The sequence below is a fragment of the Rhinoderma darwinii genome, chromosome 1 (genome assembly GCF_050947455.1).
Source record: "Rhinoderma darwinii isolate aRhiDar2 chromosome 1, aRhiDar2.hap1, whole genome shotgun sequence".
NCBI lineage: Eukaryota > Metazoa > Chordata > Amphibia > Anura > Rhinodermatidae > Rhinoderma > Rhinoderma darwinii.
The window spans coordinates 363,552,933-363,567,815 of record NC_134687.1 but is presented as its reverse complement, the minus strand read 5'-3'; the positions used below and the strand labels follow the sequence as shown (position 1 = coordinate 363,567,815).

At 45.7% G+C, this 14,883-nt stretch overlaps 2 protein-coding genes across 4 annotated transcripts in view; both read left to right on the top strand.

The window, feature by feature from the left end:
• The window catches only part of RIC1 (RIC1 partner of RAB6A GEF complex), a 137,868-nt gene that overhangs the window by 106,622 nt on the left and 16,363 nt on the right, over positions 1-14,883 (top strand). For all 3 annotated transcript variants that reach the window (XM_075827391.1, XM_075827381.1, XM_075827373.1), the window contains exons 14-17: positions 8,250-8,360; positions 8,746-8,835; positions 8,991-9,151; positions 9,744-9,882. In XM_075827391.1, coding sequence (XP_075683506.1) covers positions 8,250-8,360; positions 8,746-8,835; positions 8,991-9,151; positions 9,744-9,882 — 501 coding nt within the window. The remainder of the gene's footprint in view (positions 1-8,249; positions 8,361-8,745; positions 8,836-8,990; positions 9,152-9,743; positions 9,883-14,883) is intronic.
• LOC142652014 (uncharacterized) lies at positions 1,425-3,728 on the top strand. Its single transcript, XM_075827359.1, has one exon. It carries the CDS (start codon positions 1,425-1,427, stop codon positions 3,726-3,728), a length of 2,304 nt encoding a protein of 767 aa, XP_075683474.1.

Sequence of the window (14,883 nt, the reverse complement as noted above, 5' to 3'; positions counted from 1 at the left end):
GAATAAATCTCCCATGCCATCTATACAAGGGAGAGGTGTCATGAGTTATGTTTTAAAACCCATGCATCAGGTAAATGTCCCTGACGGTGGGGGGGATAATCAGGATGTCCTTTTCCAGAGACATAATCAAATTAGTTTGCATGACAACACAAGGACCAACTTTGTCTCTGTGGGGCTCCCATCACACCTGGGTGCTAATCTAATCAATACTTTGGAAGCCAGACAGAGAGACTCCAGTACCCACATGTCTACAGAAATGGCTGTATGGGACAAAAGAAATATAATCCTTCAAAGCCCCCCCTGTCATAATTCATATTGTATATAACCCAGCTAGGTGTATATGATCCAGGACCTCAGACGCTCCTTGGGTCTCAAGCGCAGGGATTCTCGGCCATGAGAAACCCCAGAACTGAATGTTGGTTACAATTATTAATATTTCATAGTCGTGTTTGGTATGCCAGGGTTGGTTAAAATATGCCCGGGAACTTGTCGGACATGGTATCTCGCTACGAGATTCATATAAAGAGTTATGACCGATTAGAATTGTGTCCGACAACTTTCCCTGTTTTGCATGTAATTAGCCATCCTCCTTCCACCTGACCAGGAGGAGGGGTGAGGGGTCTTGTTTGGACCCTTTATAGTGGCATACCAAGAAATACACAGTGTCAGACCACAGGAGATGCGACCACATTGCAGTTCTGTCCACCTTCAAGCTGTTCTCCTCAGCGGGATCTCTAACCTATCCAATACGTAAGAGGTCTGTTATTCTTTTGCTTTATTCCCTTTTATTTTGTAACTGTTTTGCTTATACGTATGTCATTTTATTTACATCATTTTTGTAACCTTTTTTGTAAGCACTGTACTTTCGTATATTAAACCTTAAAATTAATAAGTTTGTTCCTTGCTGCTCTAAACCTACCCACAACTTCGAAGAGGAAAAGCATAATCTGTTGAATGCTATTTAGATTCAGTGTGTGCCTGGGTGAACGTGTGCGTTACCAGGAGGAGGCTCTTGTCGGCCTAATACGGCAAGTGGTGGCAGCGTTTTGTGTGGATGTGTGAACTGGTTTTGGGGTGCGCTTTAACTCGTTATTAGCCTGTTGCGATAGGTGTGTGTAATAGTGAGAGTGGACAAGGGGAGTTCCCCTTTACAGTAGCATCCAAGTCACGTGTGCCGGGAGTGGTGTTCGTGACAGAGTGGTGGCAGCGGTGGGATAATTTTATTTTTTATTAGAGCATTAAGTGCCTGGATTAAGTAATTAACCCTTGCACTTAAGGACTGGCAGAATCCTTGCGAGGAGCTCACCGGTCTATAAGGACAAACTCAGTGCTTATTTTTTTTTATTAATTAAGACATACTTGCATACAGTTCCCCTCCCTTCTTGTTTTTCTTTTCTATTTTTATTTGGCAAGTAACTGCTAAGATGGCAGCTACTTACAAGAAGCAAGACAAAGCCGTTTTGATCAGCCTTTGTGAGCAGAGAGGTCTGGATGGGACTGACAAAACAAAAGAAATGCTGATCCGGGCGTTGGTAGAGGATGATGCCAAGCACCAACGCCATGTGGTACCTGAGCCAGGGACCTATACAGCACATGGGGATCAAGCAATGGATATGGCTCCGGAACTGGCAGACCCAGAGGGTGCCAGCAGCAGCAGTTCTCGGAGTGGAGTGGACTCTTGTTTGCCCCTAATTCTTCAACAGATGAGTGAATGTGACCCCCAAATGCGTATGCAGCTTATTTTACAAGAACGCCAAGCAGAGCGAGAGTTTGCGGAGCGCCAGGCAGAGCGAGAGGCGGCAGAGCGCCAGGCAGAGCGCCAGGCGGAGCGAGAGTACCAGCTGGAGTTAGCACGACTCCAATTGCACACTTTTACACCACAGAACAGAGAGTCCAGGGATACAATAACCACCTTTAAACCCCGTCTGGAGCACTTTCCTGTTATGGAAAAGGATGGGGACCTGGACACTTTCCTAAGAGGATTTGAAAAGGCTTGCAGACAGTACCAGTTACCCAGTGAGCAATGGGCCAGGTACCTAACCCCAGGGTTAAAGGGCAAAGCCTTGGAAGTGTTTGCAGCTCTTCCCCTAGACCAGGATGGGGATTATGATGCCATCAAACAAGCTTTGATCCGGAAATATAACCTCACCCCAGAGGTGTACCGCAAAAGATTCCGGACTTTACAACGTGGACCTAATGACAGCTACTCGGATGTGGTAGATGGCCTGAGAATCAACCTCCAGCAGTGGATCCGAGGGTTTTCCATCACTACCTTTGAGGGCCTGGAGGATCTGATTATTAAAGATCAATTGCTGCACATTTGCCCTGTGGAAGTGCGACAGTTTGTATTGGACCGAGAGCCCAAGGATGCGGCCCAGGCAGCACACATTGCGGATGCCTATCTTGCCAACCGGGAACCAGCAGTGCGGAAACCTTCTATTGCCAACTGGAAAGGGGGTAAGCCAACTACAAACACATTTTCTTTTGCCAACCGACCCTCAGGGGGTCCTGGCCCTGTTCCCCCCACCAGGCCTGCATTTGATTCCCGCAGGTGTTTTGTGTGTAACAAATTGGGCCACCTCAGCACTACCTGCCCTGAGAAAAAGAAGAATGCCCCCCTGCCCAAGCCACCTGGGTCCTCTCCAGCTGTTTTGTGTGTGGGTGGGATTCAGGGGAAACCCAGTGACAATCTACAGTCGGTTACTGTGGGCAATACCGTCACTGTGGGGCTGAGAGACACCGGCGCTGAGATGACTCTGGTCCGTCCCGAACTTGTGTCTATGGAGGACATTATTCCTGGAAAAACCCTGACTGTCACAGGGATTGGGGGAGTCCACCCCGCTTTGCCCATGGCACGGGTGTACCTTGATTGGGGTACAGGGAGGGGGTTAAAAGAAGTGGGGGTGTCTGAAAATATTCCCACGAATGTCTTATTAGGTACTGACCTGGGACGGTTAGTATCTCAGTATGTTGCATCAGATGTTGCTGATGACCCCGCAAGCTCTGTTGAAATGTGTGATGTTGATGATAAGGTAATATGTTCCCCTCTTGATCTTTCTGAACCCTGCCATGTAGAACTGTCTAATGATGTTAATGTGCTATGTGACCATGTGGAACCATGTAATGCCATACTATTGGGGGATGCTACTAAGGTAATCGGTAATAGTCATATAACCAGTGATGCTCTAGAGATATGTCCTGATAACGGTAATATGGTATATACTCAGATTGACCCCCAGACCCTAGTTAGCCAGAAGCGGACTTACATATCAGCCGTGACCCGCAGTCAAAATAGCCATAACTTAGATATCTGTCTGCCAGCTAACAGCCCAGAAAGTGCCACAGAGGAGCCCAGCGAGGCTGTCGCTTTTACTTCCCTCCTAGCCACCCAGAGCCAAGAGTTCCAGGCCGCTTTACATGATGATGCCAGCTTAGACAAGCTAAGGGACCTTGCTGGAAAAACACCTGACGAATCTGACAAGGAGAGGATCTTCTGGGATCAAGGCAGGCTGTATAGGGAGACTATTCCCTGTGATCACCAACAGGCATGGTTAACAGAGCAACAGCTCATAGTACCCCACCAGTTTCGTGAACAATTAATGAGGGTTGCCCATGAGATCCCCTTAGCTGGACATTTAGGGGTACAGAAGACAAAAGCCAGGCTTGCTCATAACTTTTATTGGCCTAAAATGGGAACTGACATAGCAAATTACTGCGGTGGAGCCTAGCTCTACAGCAGTATGACTTTACGATCCAGCATAAGAAGGGAAGTGAACATGGGAACGCAGATGGGTTATCCCGCCAAGGGGATGTGCTTGGGAAATGACCTGTAAGTCAATTTCCCAGGGCACATCATAAAGGGGGAGGTGTGATAAACCAGTCCTTGGGGGATGTAATATTCCTTATTTTCAGGTTGTGAATAAATCTCCCATGCCATCTATAAAAGGGAGAGGTGTCATGAGTTATGTTTTAAAACCCATGCATCAGGTAAATGTCCCTGACGGTGGGGGGGATAATCAGGATGTCCTTTTCCAGAGACATAATCAAATTAGTTTGCATGACAACACAAGGACCAACTTTGTCTCTGTGGGGCTCCCATCACACCTGGGTGCTAATCTAATCAATACTTTGGAAGCCAGACAGAGAGACTCCAGTACCCACATGTCTACAGAAATGGCTGTATGGGACAAAAGAAATATAATCCTTCAAAGCCCCCCCTGTCATAATTCATATTGTATATAACCCAGCTAGGTGTATATGATCCAGGACCTCAGACGCTCCTTGGGTCTCAAGCGCAGGGATTCTCGGCCATGAGAAACCCCAGAACTGAATGTTGGTTACAATTATTAATATTTCATAGTCGTGTTTGGTATGCCAGGGTTGGTTAAAATATGCCCGGGAACTTGTCGGACATGGTATCTCGCTACGAGATTCATATAAAGAGTTATGACCGATTAGAATTGTGTCCGACAACTTTCCCTGTTTTGCATGTAATTAGCCATCCTCCTTCCACCTGACCAGGAGGAGGGGTGAGGGGTCTTGTTTGGACCCTTTATAGTGGCATACCAAGAAATACACAGTGTCAGACCACAGGAGATGCGACCACATTGCAGTTCTGTCCACCTTCAAGCTGTTCTCCTCAGCGGGATCTCTAACCTATCCAATACGTAAGAGGTCTGTTATTCTTTTGCTTTATTCCCTTTTATTTTGTAACTGTTTTGCTTATACGTATGTCATTTTATTTACATCATTTTTGTAACCTTTTTTGTAAGCACTGTACTTTCGTATATTAAACCTTAAAATTAATAAGTTTGTTCCTTGCTGCTCTAAACCTACCCACAACTTCGAAGAGGAAAAGCATAATCTGTTGAATGCTATTTAGATTCAGTGTGTGCCTGGGTGAACGTGTGCGTTACCAGGAGGAGGCTCTTGTCGGCCTAATACGGCAAGTGGTGGCAGCGTTTTGTGTGGATGTGTGAACTGGTTTTGGGGTGCGCTTTAACTCGTTATTAGCCTGTTGCGATAGGTGTGTGTAATAGTGAGAGTGGACAAGGGGAGTTCCCCTTTACAGTAGCATCCAAGTCACGTGTGCCGGGAGTGGTGTTCGTGACATACTGTGTAAAAGATAATGCGCAGCAGATGGTGCAGAGTGAGATTTGCAATTTTATATATATATATATATATATATATATATATATGCCATTTCAGTGTCCGATATAGTGTGCCCAGCATGCGCCACCGGAGATATACACCCCTTAAATTGTAATGTGGGTTCTCCTGGGTACGGCAATACCCTACATGTGGCTGTTATCAGCTGCCTGGGCATACGGCAGGGCTCAGAAGGGAAAGATGAGGGGGGTAAGCTGTGCGGAGTGCATCAGGGTAAATTAAAAATCAAGGGATGTATGATACATTTTAAAACTATCTTTTATACAGAGCCCTGGTTTTTCGGGACACGTGTCACATTGGTATATTGTGTTCTTCCTTATCCCCCTCTTATAGCAGACTCTGCACCTCTTTTGACTCTTTCCCTTTCCACCGGTTTGGGGAACTTCTCCTGGAAAGTGTTGCCCTGGTACGATGCGTGTGGCCTCGCTTCCAGAAGTACTGGGTGCCCCCCCTTCCTGGTCCCTAAAGATTAGATCTTGAAATTCCAGGAAAGTTCCCCTCTGGCCTGCACATCGACGTACCACGTACGCATTGTACAAAGCCATCTGTATGATGTGCCCGGCCAGCTTCTTATACCACACCGCATGGCGCTGTAGGGCTTCAGGACTTGATTTGACAAGTCCATCCCTCCCATGTACCTATTGTAGTCCAGGATGCAGTCTGGTTTGGGGGTGGCCTTTCCTTCATATATCCTAAACCTGTAGGTATACCCTGATGCACTCTCGCAGCTTATACATCTTCACGCCATACCTTGCCCTCTTACCCGGCAGGTACTGGCGGAATTGAACCCTCCCTTTAAAATGTACCAGGGACTCATCAATAGAAATACACTTCTCGGGGGTGTATGCTTGGGAAAACCGGGCACTGAAACCGTTTATATAAACTGAGACCCCTATTAGACCGTCAAAACTGGGGTCATCTCGGGGTGGGCACGGCTCATTATCAGTATAATGTAAGAAGCGAAGTATTGCCTCATTTATTTATTTTTTTAGGTTCCAGTTCAGTTCTGAAGTTGCTTTGAGGGGCCCATATATTAGACACCCCTATCAAACACCCCATTTTAGAAACTAGACCCCTCAAAGTATTCACAACAGCATTTAGAAAGTTTATGAACACTTTAGGTGTTTCACAGAAATTTAGAGCAAAGTAGAGGTGAAATTAACTTTTTTTTTTTTTTTGTCAGAAAATCCTTTTTATACCATTTTGTTTTCTATAACACAAAAGGATTTATCAGAGAAACGCAACTTAATACGTATTGCCCAGATTCTGCAGTTTAGAGAAATATCCCACATGTGGCCCTCGGGCGGTAATGGACTGAAGCACCGGCCTCCGAAGCAAAGGAGCACCTAGTGGATTTTGAGTCCTCTTTTTTATTAGGCACCATGTCGGGTTTGAAGAGGTCTTGATGTGCCGAAACATTGGAAACCCCCCAAAAGTGACCCCATTTTGGAAACTAGACCCCTTGAGGAATTCATTGTAGTTTTCTTGGGGTGCATGCGACTTTTTGATCAGTTTTTATTCTATTTTTAGGTGGCGTGGTGACTAAAAAACAGCAATTCTACTATTGTTTTCTTTTCGTTTTTTTTTACAGCGTTCACCGTGCGCTATAAATGACACATTCACTTTATTCTGCGGGGCGATACGATTACGGCGATACCAGATGTTTATAGTTTTTTTTTATGTCTTATGGCGTTTGCACAATAAAATACGTTTTGTAAACAATCATTCACTTTTTGTGTTACCTTATTCTAAGAGCCAGAACGTTTTTATTTTTCAATCAATAAAGCCGTGCGAGGACTTATTTTTTGCGTAACGAACTGTAGTTTCGATCAGTACCATTTTTAGGTACATGCGACTTTTTGATCTCTTTTTATTCCATTTTTTGGGAGGTGAAGTGACCAAACAATTGTGATTGTGATACGGTTTATTAATATTTTTTTTTACGGCGTTCACCGTGCGGAATAAATAACAAAATAATTTTGTACTTCAGGCCGTTATGGACGCGGCGATACCAATTATGTATAGTTTATTTGTTTGTTTATATATTTTTATTAATAATAAAGGACTGATAAGGGAAAAAAGGGGGACTTTTACTTTTATTACTTTTAAATCTTTTATTTTCTTATTTTTACACATCTTTTTTTAACTTTTTTTTAACTTTATTACTTTGTCCCACTAGGGGACTTGAGGGCAGGAGGCTCTGATCGCTATTCTAATACACTGCACTACATGCGTAGTGCAGTGTATTAGAACTGTCAGCTACTCACTGACAGCAAGCATAGTGGGTCCTGACGTTGTCAGGACCCACTAGGCTTCCGTCTATGGCATAGCCGGACGCCATTGTTTGGTGTCCGGTTGCCATAGTCACCATTGCCGGCCGCTATCGCATAGCAGGCCGGCGATGGCGGATTAACCCCTAAGAAGCCGCGATCGCTATTGAACGCGGCTTCTGAGGGGTTAATCGGCGGGGGAGCTCCGCGATCGGTCCCGGCACATTGAGCAGTGATAGTCTGCTGTCGGAAACAGCAGCTATCACAGCTCATGAACGCGCCCCGCGCGAACGGCGCCGTGTTTACTCCATGACCTACTATTAGGTCACTGAGCGCGAACGCTACAGTTAGCATGACCTAATAGTAGGTCATGGAGCGTTAAGGGGTTAACGAGAAAGACTAAACATAAACTACGGAACAAAAACATAGAATTGTTCAAACAATCCTAGCATGAGTGTACTTTCTGAAAAAAGCAGGTGCCTCTTCAAAATACAAAATGGATTCTTTCATACAAGATGGAGTCTTATACGCTTACAAAATGGAGTCCCATAATATTTTACCCCCTTTCACATGCACGGTCTGCCTCTGAAGACAGATGGTTTGTTAACATTAATGAATACGTATTTTGGGCATGGAAGAACTTCTGTTTGCTATTGTGTCCATTAAGCAATTGCTTGTACTCCCGACTGACCTGTACATAAGACAAGTTCTTCATCCGTTATGCATATTACTATACTTAAATCTTTGCATGGTGTGTTTTTTTATATTATTATTTGTGCTGTAAGTTAAAACTATTTACATTTTTTACAGTATTCTGCCATAGACCAGATTGGCCAAAATGTTGCGGTTTCTGGAAAATGTGGATTTGCACACTACTCTTTGCTTACTAAGAAATGGAAGCTGTTTGGGAATATCACTCAAGTAAGAGCACTAAAAGAATTAAAATCCACTAGAAGAAAAATAAAGTAGCATGGCTCTGTGCAGGAGCCGTATATTTAGTGTAAAGGACGGGATTGGACCCTGCGTGGTTAGGAAAGCCGCATTTGATCCTGTATTTGGCACTAATTTGGTCAACCCCTTCTAAATGAGGGCCTGCTGTCAGTCAGCTGATCACCACTAGTGCGACAGCCTGCGGCTGGTCACACATTTTGTTTGGTTGTGTGGTATTACATGGTGGTCATTCTAAGGAATTGTTTACAGTGTAATAGTCCTCCAGAGGGTGAACAACCCTTTGGAGTGACTCTCCACTCTGGCTGATAGAGGTGTTGGGCTACGAGCAGTAATCCCATATACCATATGTTTTCAGGAACAGAACATGATGGTGACGGGAGGCCTGGCTTGGTGGAATGACTTCATTGTTCTGGCATGTTATAATTTAAATGATCGCCAAGAGGAGGTGCGTATTGTTTACAAATCCATAAAATAAAGCTACAACTTAGTATCTTCACTGCTTAAGTTTTATATAGTAAGTTTTTCTTTCCGTCTCCATTGTAAAAATTCTTACCCTCCCAAGATTTTTTTAACTGCCTTTTTTTTTTTTTTTCTTCCCAGCTACGGCTTTATCTTCGTACGTCCAACCTAGACAATGCTTTTGCACATGTGACCAAAGTGCAGCTGGATACATTGCTTCTTAGCGTGTTCAGAGATATGTTGATCATTTTTCGTGCTGACTGTTCTTTCTGCCTCTACAGTATTGAAAGAAAATCTGAAGGGTGAGTTGTTTAAAGAAAAAGTTTCATCAAATCAGGTTTCTACGGCTGGGTTCACACAGAGTTTTTTGCAGGCAGAAAATCTGCCTCAAAATTCCGTTTGGAATTTTGAGGCAGATTTTGCTCTGCCTGCACTCCCATTTTCGCTGCGTTTTTCTCCTGCGGCCATTGAGCGTCGCAGGCAAACTACCCCGCAATATTACGCTTTCTCTGCCTCCCATTGATGTCAATGGGAGGTCAGAGATGTAAACGCCCGAAGAACTGACCGCGGGAAAGAAACGCCTCTGCCTCCCATTGAAATCAATGGGAGACATTTTTGGCGGTTTCCACGTCAAAGTGTGAGAAAACTCTGTGTGAACTGACCCTAATACTGTGTGTTTTGTGGTATTTGTAATTCAGAAAACTCCCAAAAGGAGGTTAATACTACTGGCTTTCCTATCCCTTGTCTACTAAACTGAAATATTTACAAAGATAAATGTGTGTGTGATATGTATGCGCATGTATAATGTTCGATCACATTTATATATCTTTTTGCTATATATTGTGCCTAATTTTTAGGGCCATCATAATTTTTTGTTTGGTTTTATTGCTGCAGTCCTCATCCTTTGGTCTGTTTACAAGTCCTTCAAGAAGTGTCCATGTCTCGGTACATTCCCCATCCTTCACTTGTGGTATCCGTTACTCTAACGTCTGTGAGGACAGAGACCGGCATCTCACTAAAAATGCCCCAACAGGTGCAGTACCTATGCTTTCTTATCAGAAATAAAACCTGTGCTGTGTATTTCTGTTCTTTTTGGGAACTTTTTCTTTTAATACAAATATAAAGCAAAATTAAGGCTCTGTTCACATCTGATTGGGATGTTGTTTGGAGCCTTCATCGCAGATTCTTTCCGATTTTGACAGGAAGAATAGTGCTGCACGCAGCGCTATTCATCCTGTCAAAATAAACAACAGCATGGCGGAACCCTACGGACCTCCTTTTTTTTTTAATGAGTTCAAGTTTATTAAACAAACTCCACATCAGTACAGATCATTATACAATCTGATAAGCTGTGAAAACAGAGCATCAAAGACCCAAGCGTGTATTTTCAACAAAACAATCCCCTTTCCACAACTCCCCCCTCCCCACGCAAACCCCAGCCGGCCGACTCGTTACAGGCTTCCATACCCTATCTCCTTCTCCTCCCCAGTTCCACTCCCCGTCCCCCTCCAACTCCCTATATGCACACCCCCATCAGTACCACCATTCCCGAATGTGGGACCCCGCCACCCCTGCTCCAGTGCCCCATGTGCCAGTAGTATTCCCTGGAACCTCAGGACCATTTAGACTGAAACAACCGCGCGGAGCGCCAGGAGTTCCGAGGAAGCACACCCAGAGTGATCAATCCACCTAGCCCATTGTTTTTCAAACTTGTTCCTGGACCCCCTCTTGGAATATATCCTATATTCCATCAGAACCTGAAAGTTAAGCGCACCTATAATTTCTTGCTTCGAGGGTGGTTCCGCATCTAGCCAGTGTTTTGCCATTCCCTTCCTAACCTGGTATAATATTTTCACAATTGCCAAACAGGACAACCTATCCCCCTCCAGATCACCAACATACCCCAGCAGCATTACCACGGGATCCAACGAAATCTGCACCTCAAACACTCGGCCCAGTAACTCTGACATTTCTTTCCATAAGGTCCACAAAATCCCGCAGGCCCAAAACATGTGAAAGATGTCTGCCTTTTCTGCCGGACATCTAGGGCACATGGCATCCACCCGTAATCGCATCCTTTCCGGAACCCAGGGGGTCCTATACACCCTATGTATCAGAAATAATTGGGACCTCCGCTGCGCTACATTAATAGACCGAGTACATGATGTCGCCAAGACAACCTCCCAGTGGTCCTTAGGAATAGGACCCACATCTCTTTCCCATTTTTAGCTTTGACTGGTGCCATAAGATATCCCAGATGTTCCGACAGTAACCTGCGATAGACCAATGAGATTAACCACCTTGACGTAACTGCTTTCGCAATATGTTCCAACACTCCCGTTGCATGAATCGTCATGTCTACACTAGCAGCTTGTGTCTGCACAGCATGCCGAATCTGCAGGTACTGATAGAACATGTGGGAATCCAACTGAAACCCATACCTTAATTGCTGAAAGGATTTGAGTATGTCCCCCTCCTACAACTGAATCAGTCTGATAATGCCTCGCTGCTCCCACCCCTGCATCCCTTCCAATTTGCACAGTTCCCACAGATATGGATTCCGCCAGAGTGGAGTATATTTAGTACAATCCCCTATCTCCAACAAGTGCTTACATTGCCACCACACCTTATGTATGCGAAGCAGGGTGGGTTGAGTACTCGCCAACCTCTTATAACTGCGTGCTTCCAGTCCTGCCAGCAGATTCTCCTCAAGCATGCCCCCCCCCCTCCAGATATGATAGAATACGCGCACAGGACCCCCGGGTTTCCTCCCGCTCCCACCCCCAAAAATGCTGACACTGGGCAGCTAAGTAATACACCCACGCATTGAGCAGAGCCAAGCCCCCCTCATCCTTAGGCAATTGTAGCTTCTCCAGTTTAATCCTGGACACACCCCGCTTCCACACCAGGTCTCTAAAAAGGTTATGCAGCCTCCTAAACCAATATTTGGGGATCCATACCGGGGAATTATGGATGACGTACAGCACTTGAGGCATAAGGATCATTTTGATCAAATTAGTCCTACCCAGAGCAGAGAGTGGGAGCTTGTTCCAAGCCTCCACTTTGGCCTTTATCGTTGTTCTCATTGGCACCACATTAAGGGACATATAATCCTGCACTTTCGCCGTCACCTGAACCCCCAGATATTTAAACTCCATGACCACCGGTATCACAGCGTCCCCCTCCCCATTCTGGATAACCCCCGGATCCATGAACATAAGAGCCGATTTCGACCAATTAATAAGTAATCCCGAATATTTCCCAAAACGTTTGATCAGGGCCATAACTAACGGTAGGGTGTGCTCGGTATCCGCCATGAACAACAGCATATCATCCGCGTATAATGCAATTCGCTCCTCCATTCCCCCATATCTCAACCCCTGTATGTCTTTGTGTTGGCGTACTGCACACGCCAGTGGTTCCACCGCCAGCGCAAATAAAGGTGACAAGGGACATCCAGCGCAAACCGATCAGAGAAGGCCCCATTCACCCTTAGTCTTGCAGTCGGGGCTACATATAACAACCTTACCCATTTTATAAAATTAGGACCGAATCCCATTTTTTCCAGAACTGACCACAAATAGCCCCACTCCACGCAATCGAACGCTTTAGCAGCATCTAAGGGAAGAATGGCTCTCCCCCCAGGATTATCCGGAAGAACCTGCAAATTCAAGAACAGCCGTCTCAGATTCACCGCCGTCGACTTAGATGGCATAAAGCCGGCCTGGTCTCCATGTACCACCCCAGCCACTACTCTAGAAAGTCGAAGCACCAAGACCTTCGCTATGATTTTAATATCAGCCGTCAATAGGGACACTGGTCTATATGAGCCCTGCAGCTGAAGATCCTTACCCTCCTTAGGCAGAACCACTATAGTAGCTTCATACATTGAATCCGGGAGCCTCCCCCTATCAAAACTTTCCAGCAGAGTAACCAGTAGCTGAGGTGTGAGTTCCTCCCCATATTCCTTAAAAACCTCCACCGGAAGACCATCCGGCCCTGGAGCCTTTTCACTGCCTGGAGCTCCTCCAGAGAGATAGGCTCCTCCAATGTCAGTCTCTCCTCCCCTCCCAACCTGGGAAGACAAATCTCCCCTAAATACTCCTCCAACTGTTGTGTTGTGTGCTCTGCTCTTGAGGCATATAAATCGGAATAAAACTGCTGAAAGACTTTCAATATCCTTCCTGTATCAGTCTCTGGCCTTCCCCCCTCCCCCTAATGGCATGTATATAATTATTCTCCCTCTGGGCCTGTGCCATTCTGGCCAACAACTGTCCTGTGGTCTCCCCCTCCTCATAATATTGGTGTTTCAAAGACATCCGTTTGTTATCCGCCCTCTCCAACAAGTGCTGCTTTAACGACCTCTGTGCCTTTACCCAATGCTTCATAGTGTCCGGTGTATTATCCGCGATATGTAACCGTTCTGTCTCCGACACCCTTTCCAACAGCGCGTCCCCTAACTGTCTAGACCTGGTTTTTACTGCCGAAATGTGCTGGATGAACACCCCTCTCAACCAAGCCTTCATCTCGTCCCACAGTATCTCCTGCGGCACTGTACCCGAGTTGAACTTAAAATATTCCTTTATTAGGTCTAGAATCTGTTTATTATCTATCAACTTGAGCCAAAAGGCATTGAGCTTCCAGCACCCCTGACCCCGCCCTGTCCTCCCCTCCATCACTACCTTCATTAACAAAGGAGAATGATCCGATAAAGCTCTCTGTAGGTACTCTATCTGGGCCACAAAGGGCACCGCTGTAGGCGAGCACAAGACTAAGTCAATCCTGGAGAGAGACTGATATGTTGAAGAAGCACAAGAGTACTGAAACTGACTTGGATGCTTATTCCTCCATATATTCCGCCAACCCATTTCAGCAACCAGATGACCAAACGCTGTTATCCCTCCCCCTACCGTGCCAAATTTATCCATACCAGTATGCATTACAGCATTAAAATCCCCCATCAAAAGTAAAGGCACCTCTGGGAATCTAGACCATTCTTCCACTACTTTCTTAATACACCTACTTGAAAAGGGAGGAGGAACATACAACACCACCAACATACATTCCCAATGATAGAGAGAACAGTGTACCCCAACATACCGCCCCTCCCGATCCTGGAAGGAATCATGACAAATAAATGGTACCGCCCGATGTATGAGAAGACTCACCCCCCTGGAATAAGTAGTGTGGTAGGAATGAAAACTATGGCCTATCCAAGCCCTATGTATCATGGAAGCCGAGTCCCTAGTCCTATGCGTCTCCTGTAGTCCAATCACACGTGCCTCCTGCTGCTTAATAAACTCAAATACCGCCTGCCTTTTCCTGGAGTCACGCAAGCCTCGAACATTCCAGGACAGACAATTAGTGATCCCATCAACATAACCCAATACATCATACCCTGTATCCGTAAGCTTGAATATCCGACCGGCTGAGTTGCCCCCCCCCCCCCTGTAGCAACCCCAATAAATCTGTCATAGCCCATAACGACAGGCATCGGCAGGTCAACACCGCCCACCGCACAATCAGCGATACCATAGCTTGCAATCCACTCATCATACTCAACTGACCATTACCCCCACTGCCCTTTGCAAATAAACAGCCACCCCTTCAACATATAAGGAAAAAGGAAGTCATTCCCAGGGTCATCACTCTTAGGCGGGCAGGATACATCATGGAGTATTGCACTTGCAACGCCCTGAGGCGCCTCTTTATAGCCATAAACTGCGATCTTTTCCGTTGCATTTCCATAGAGAAATCAGGGAAGAAGGACACTCTCACCCCATTGAAGGAGATATCTTGACGTTCTCTCGCTTTCCTCAGAATCTTATCTCTATCCTTGTAGTGTAGAATCTTTATGAGAACGGGTCTCGGCGGTCTCCCCGGAGGACCGGGTCTGGTCGGCACTCTGTGCTCTCTCTCCACTGCGAATAAAGGAGTCAACTCCTCTCTGCCAAATGTGTCGATCAGCCATTTTTCAAAGAAGTCATCCGGATTCGTGCCCTCCACTCGTTCCGGAACCCCCACTAGGCGAACG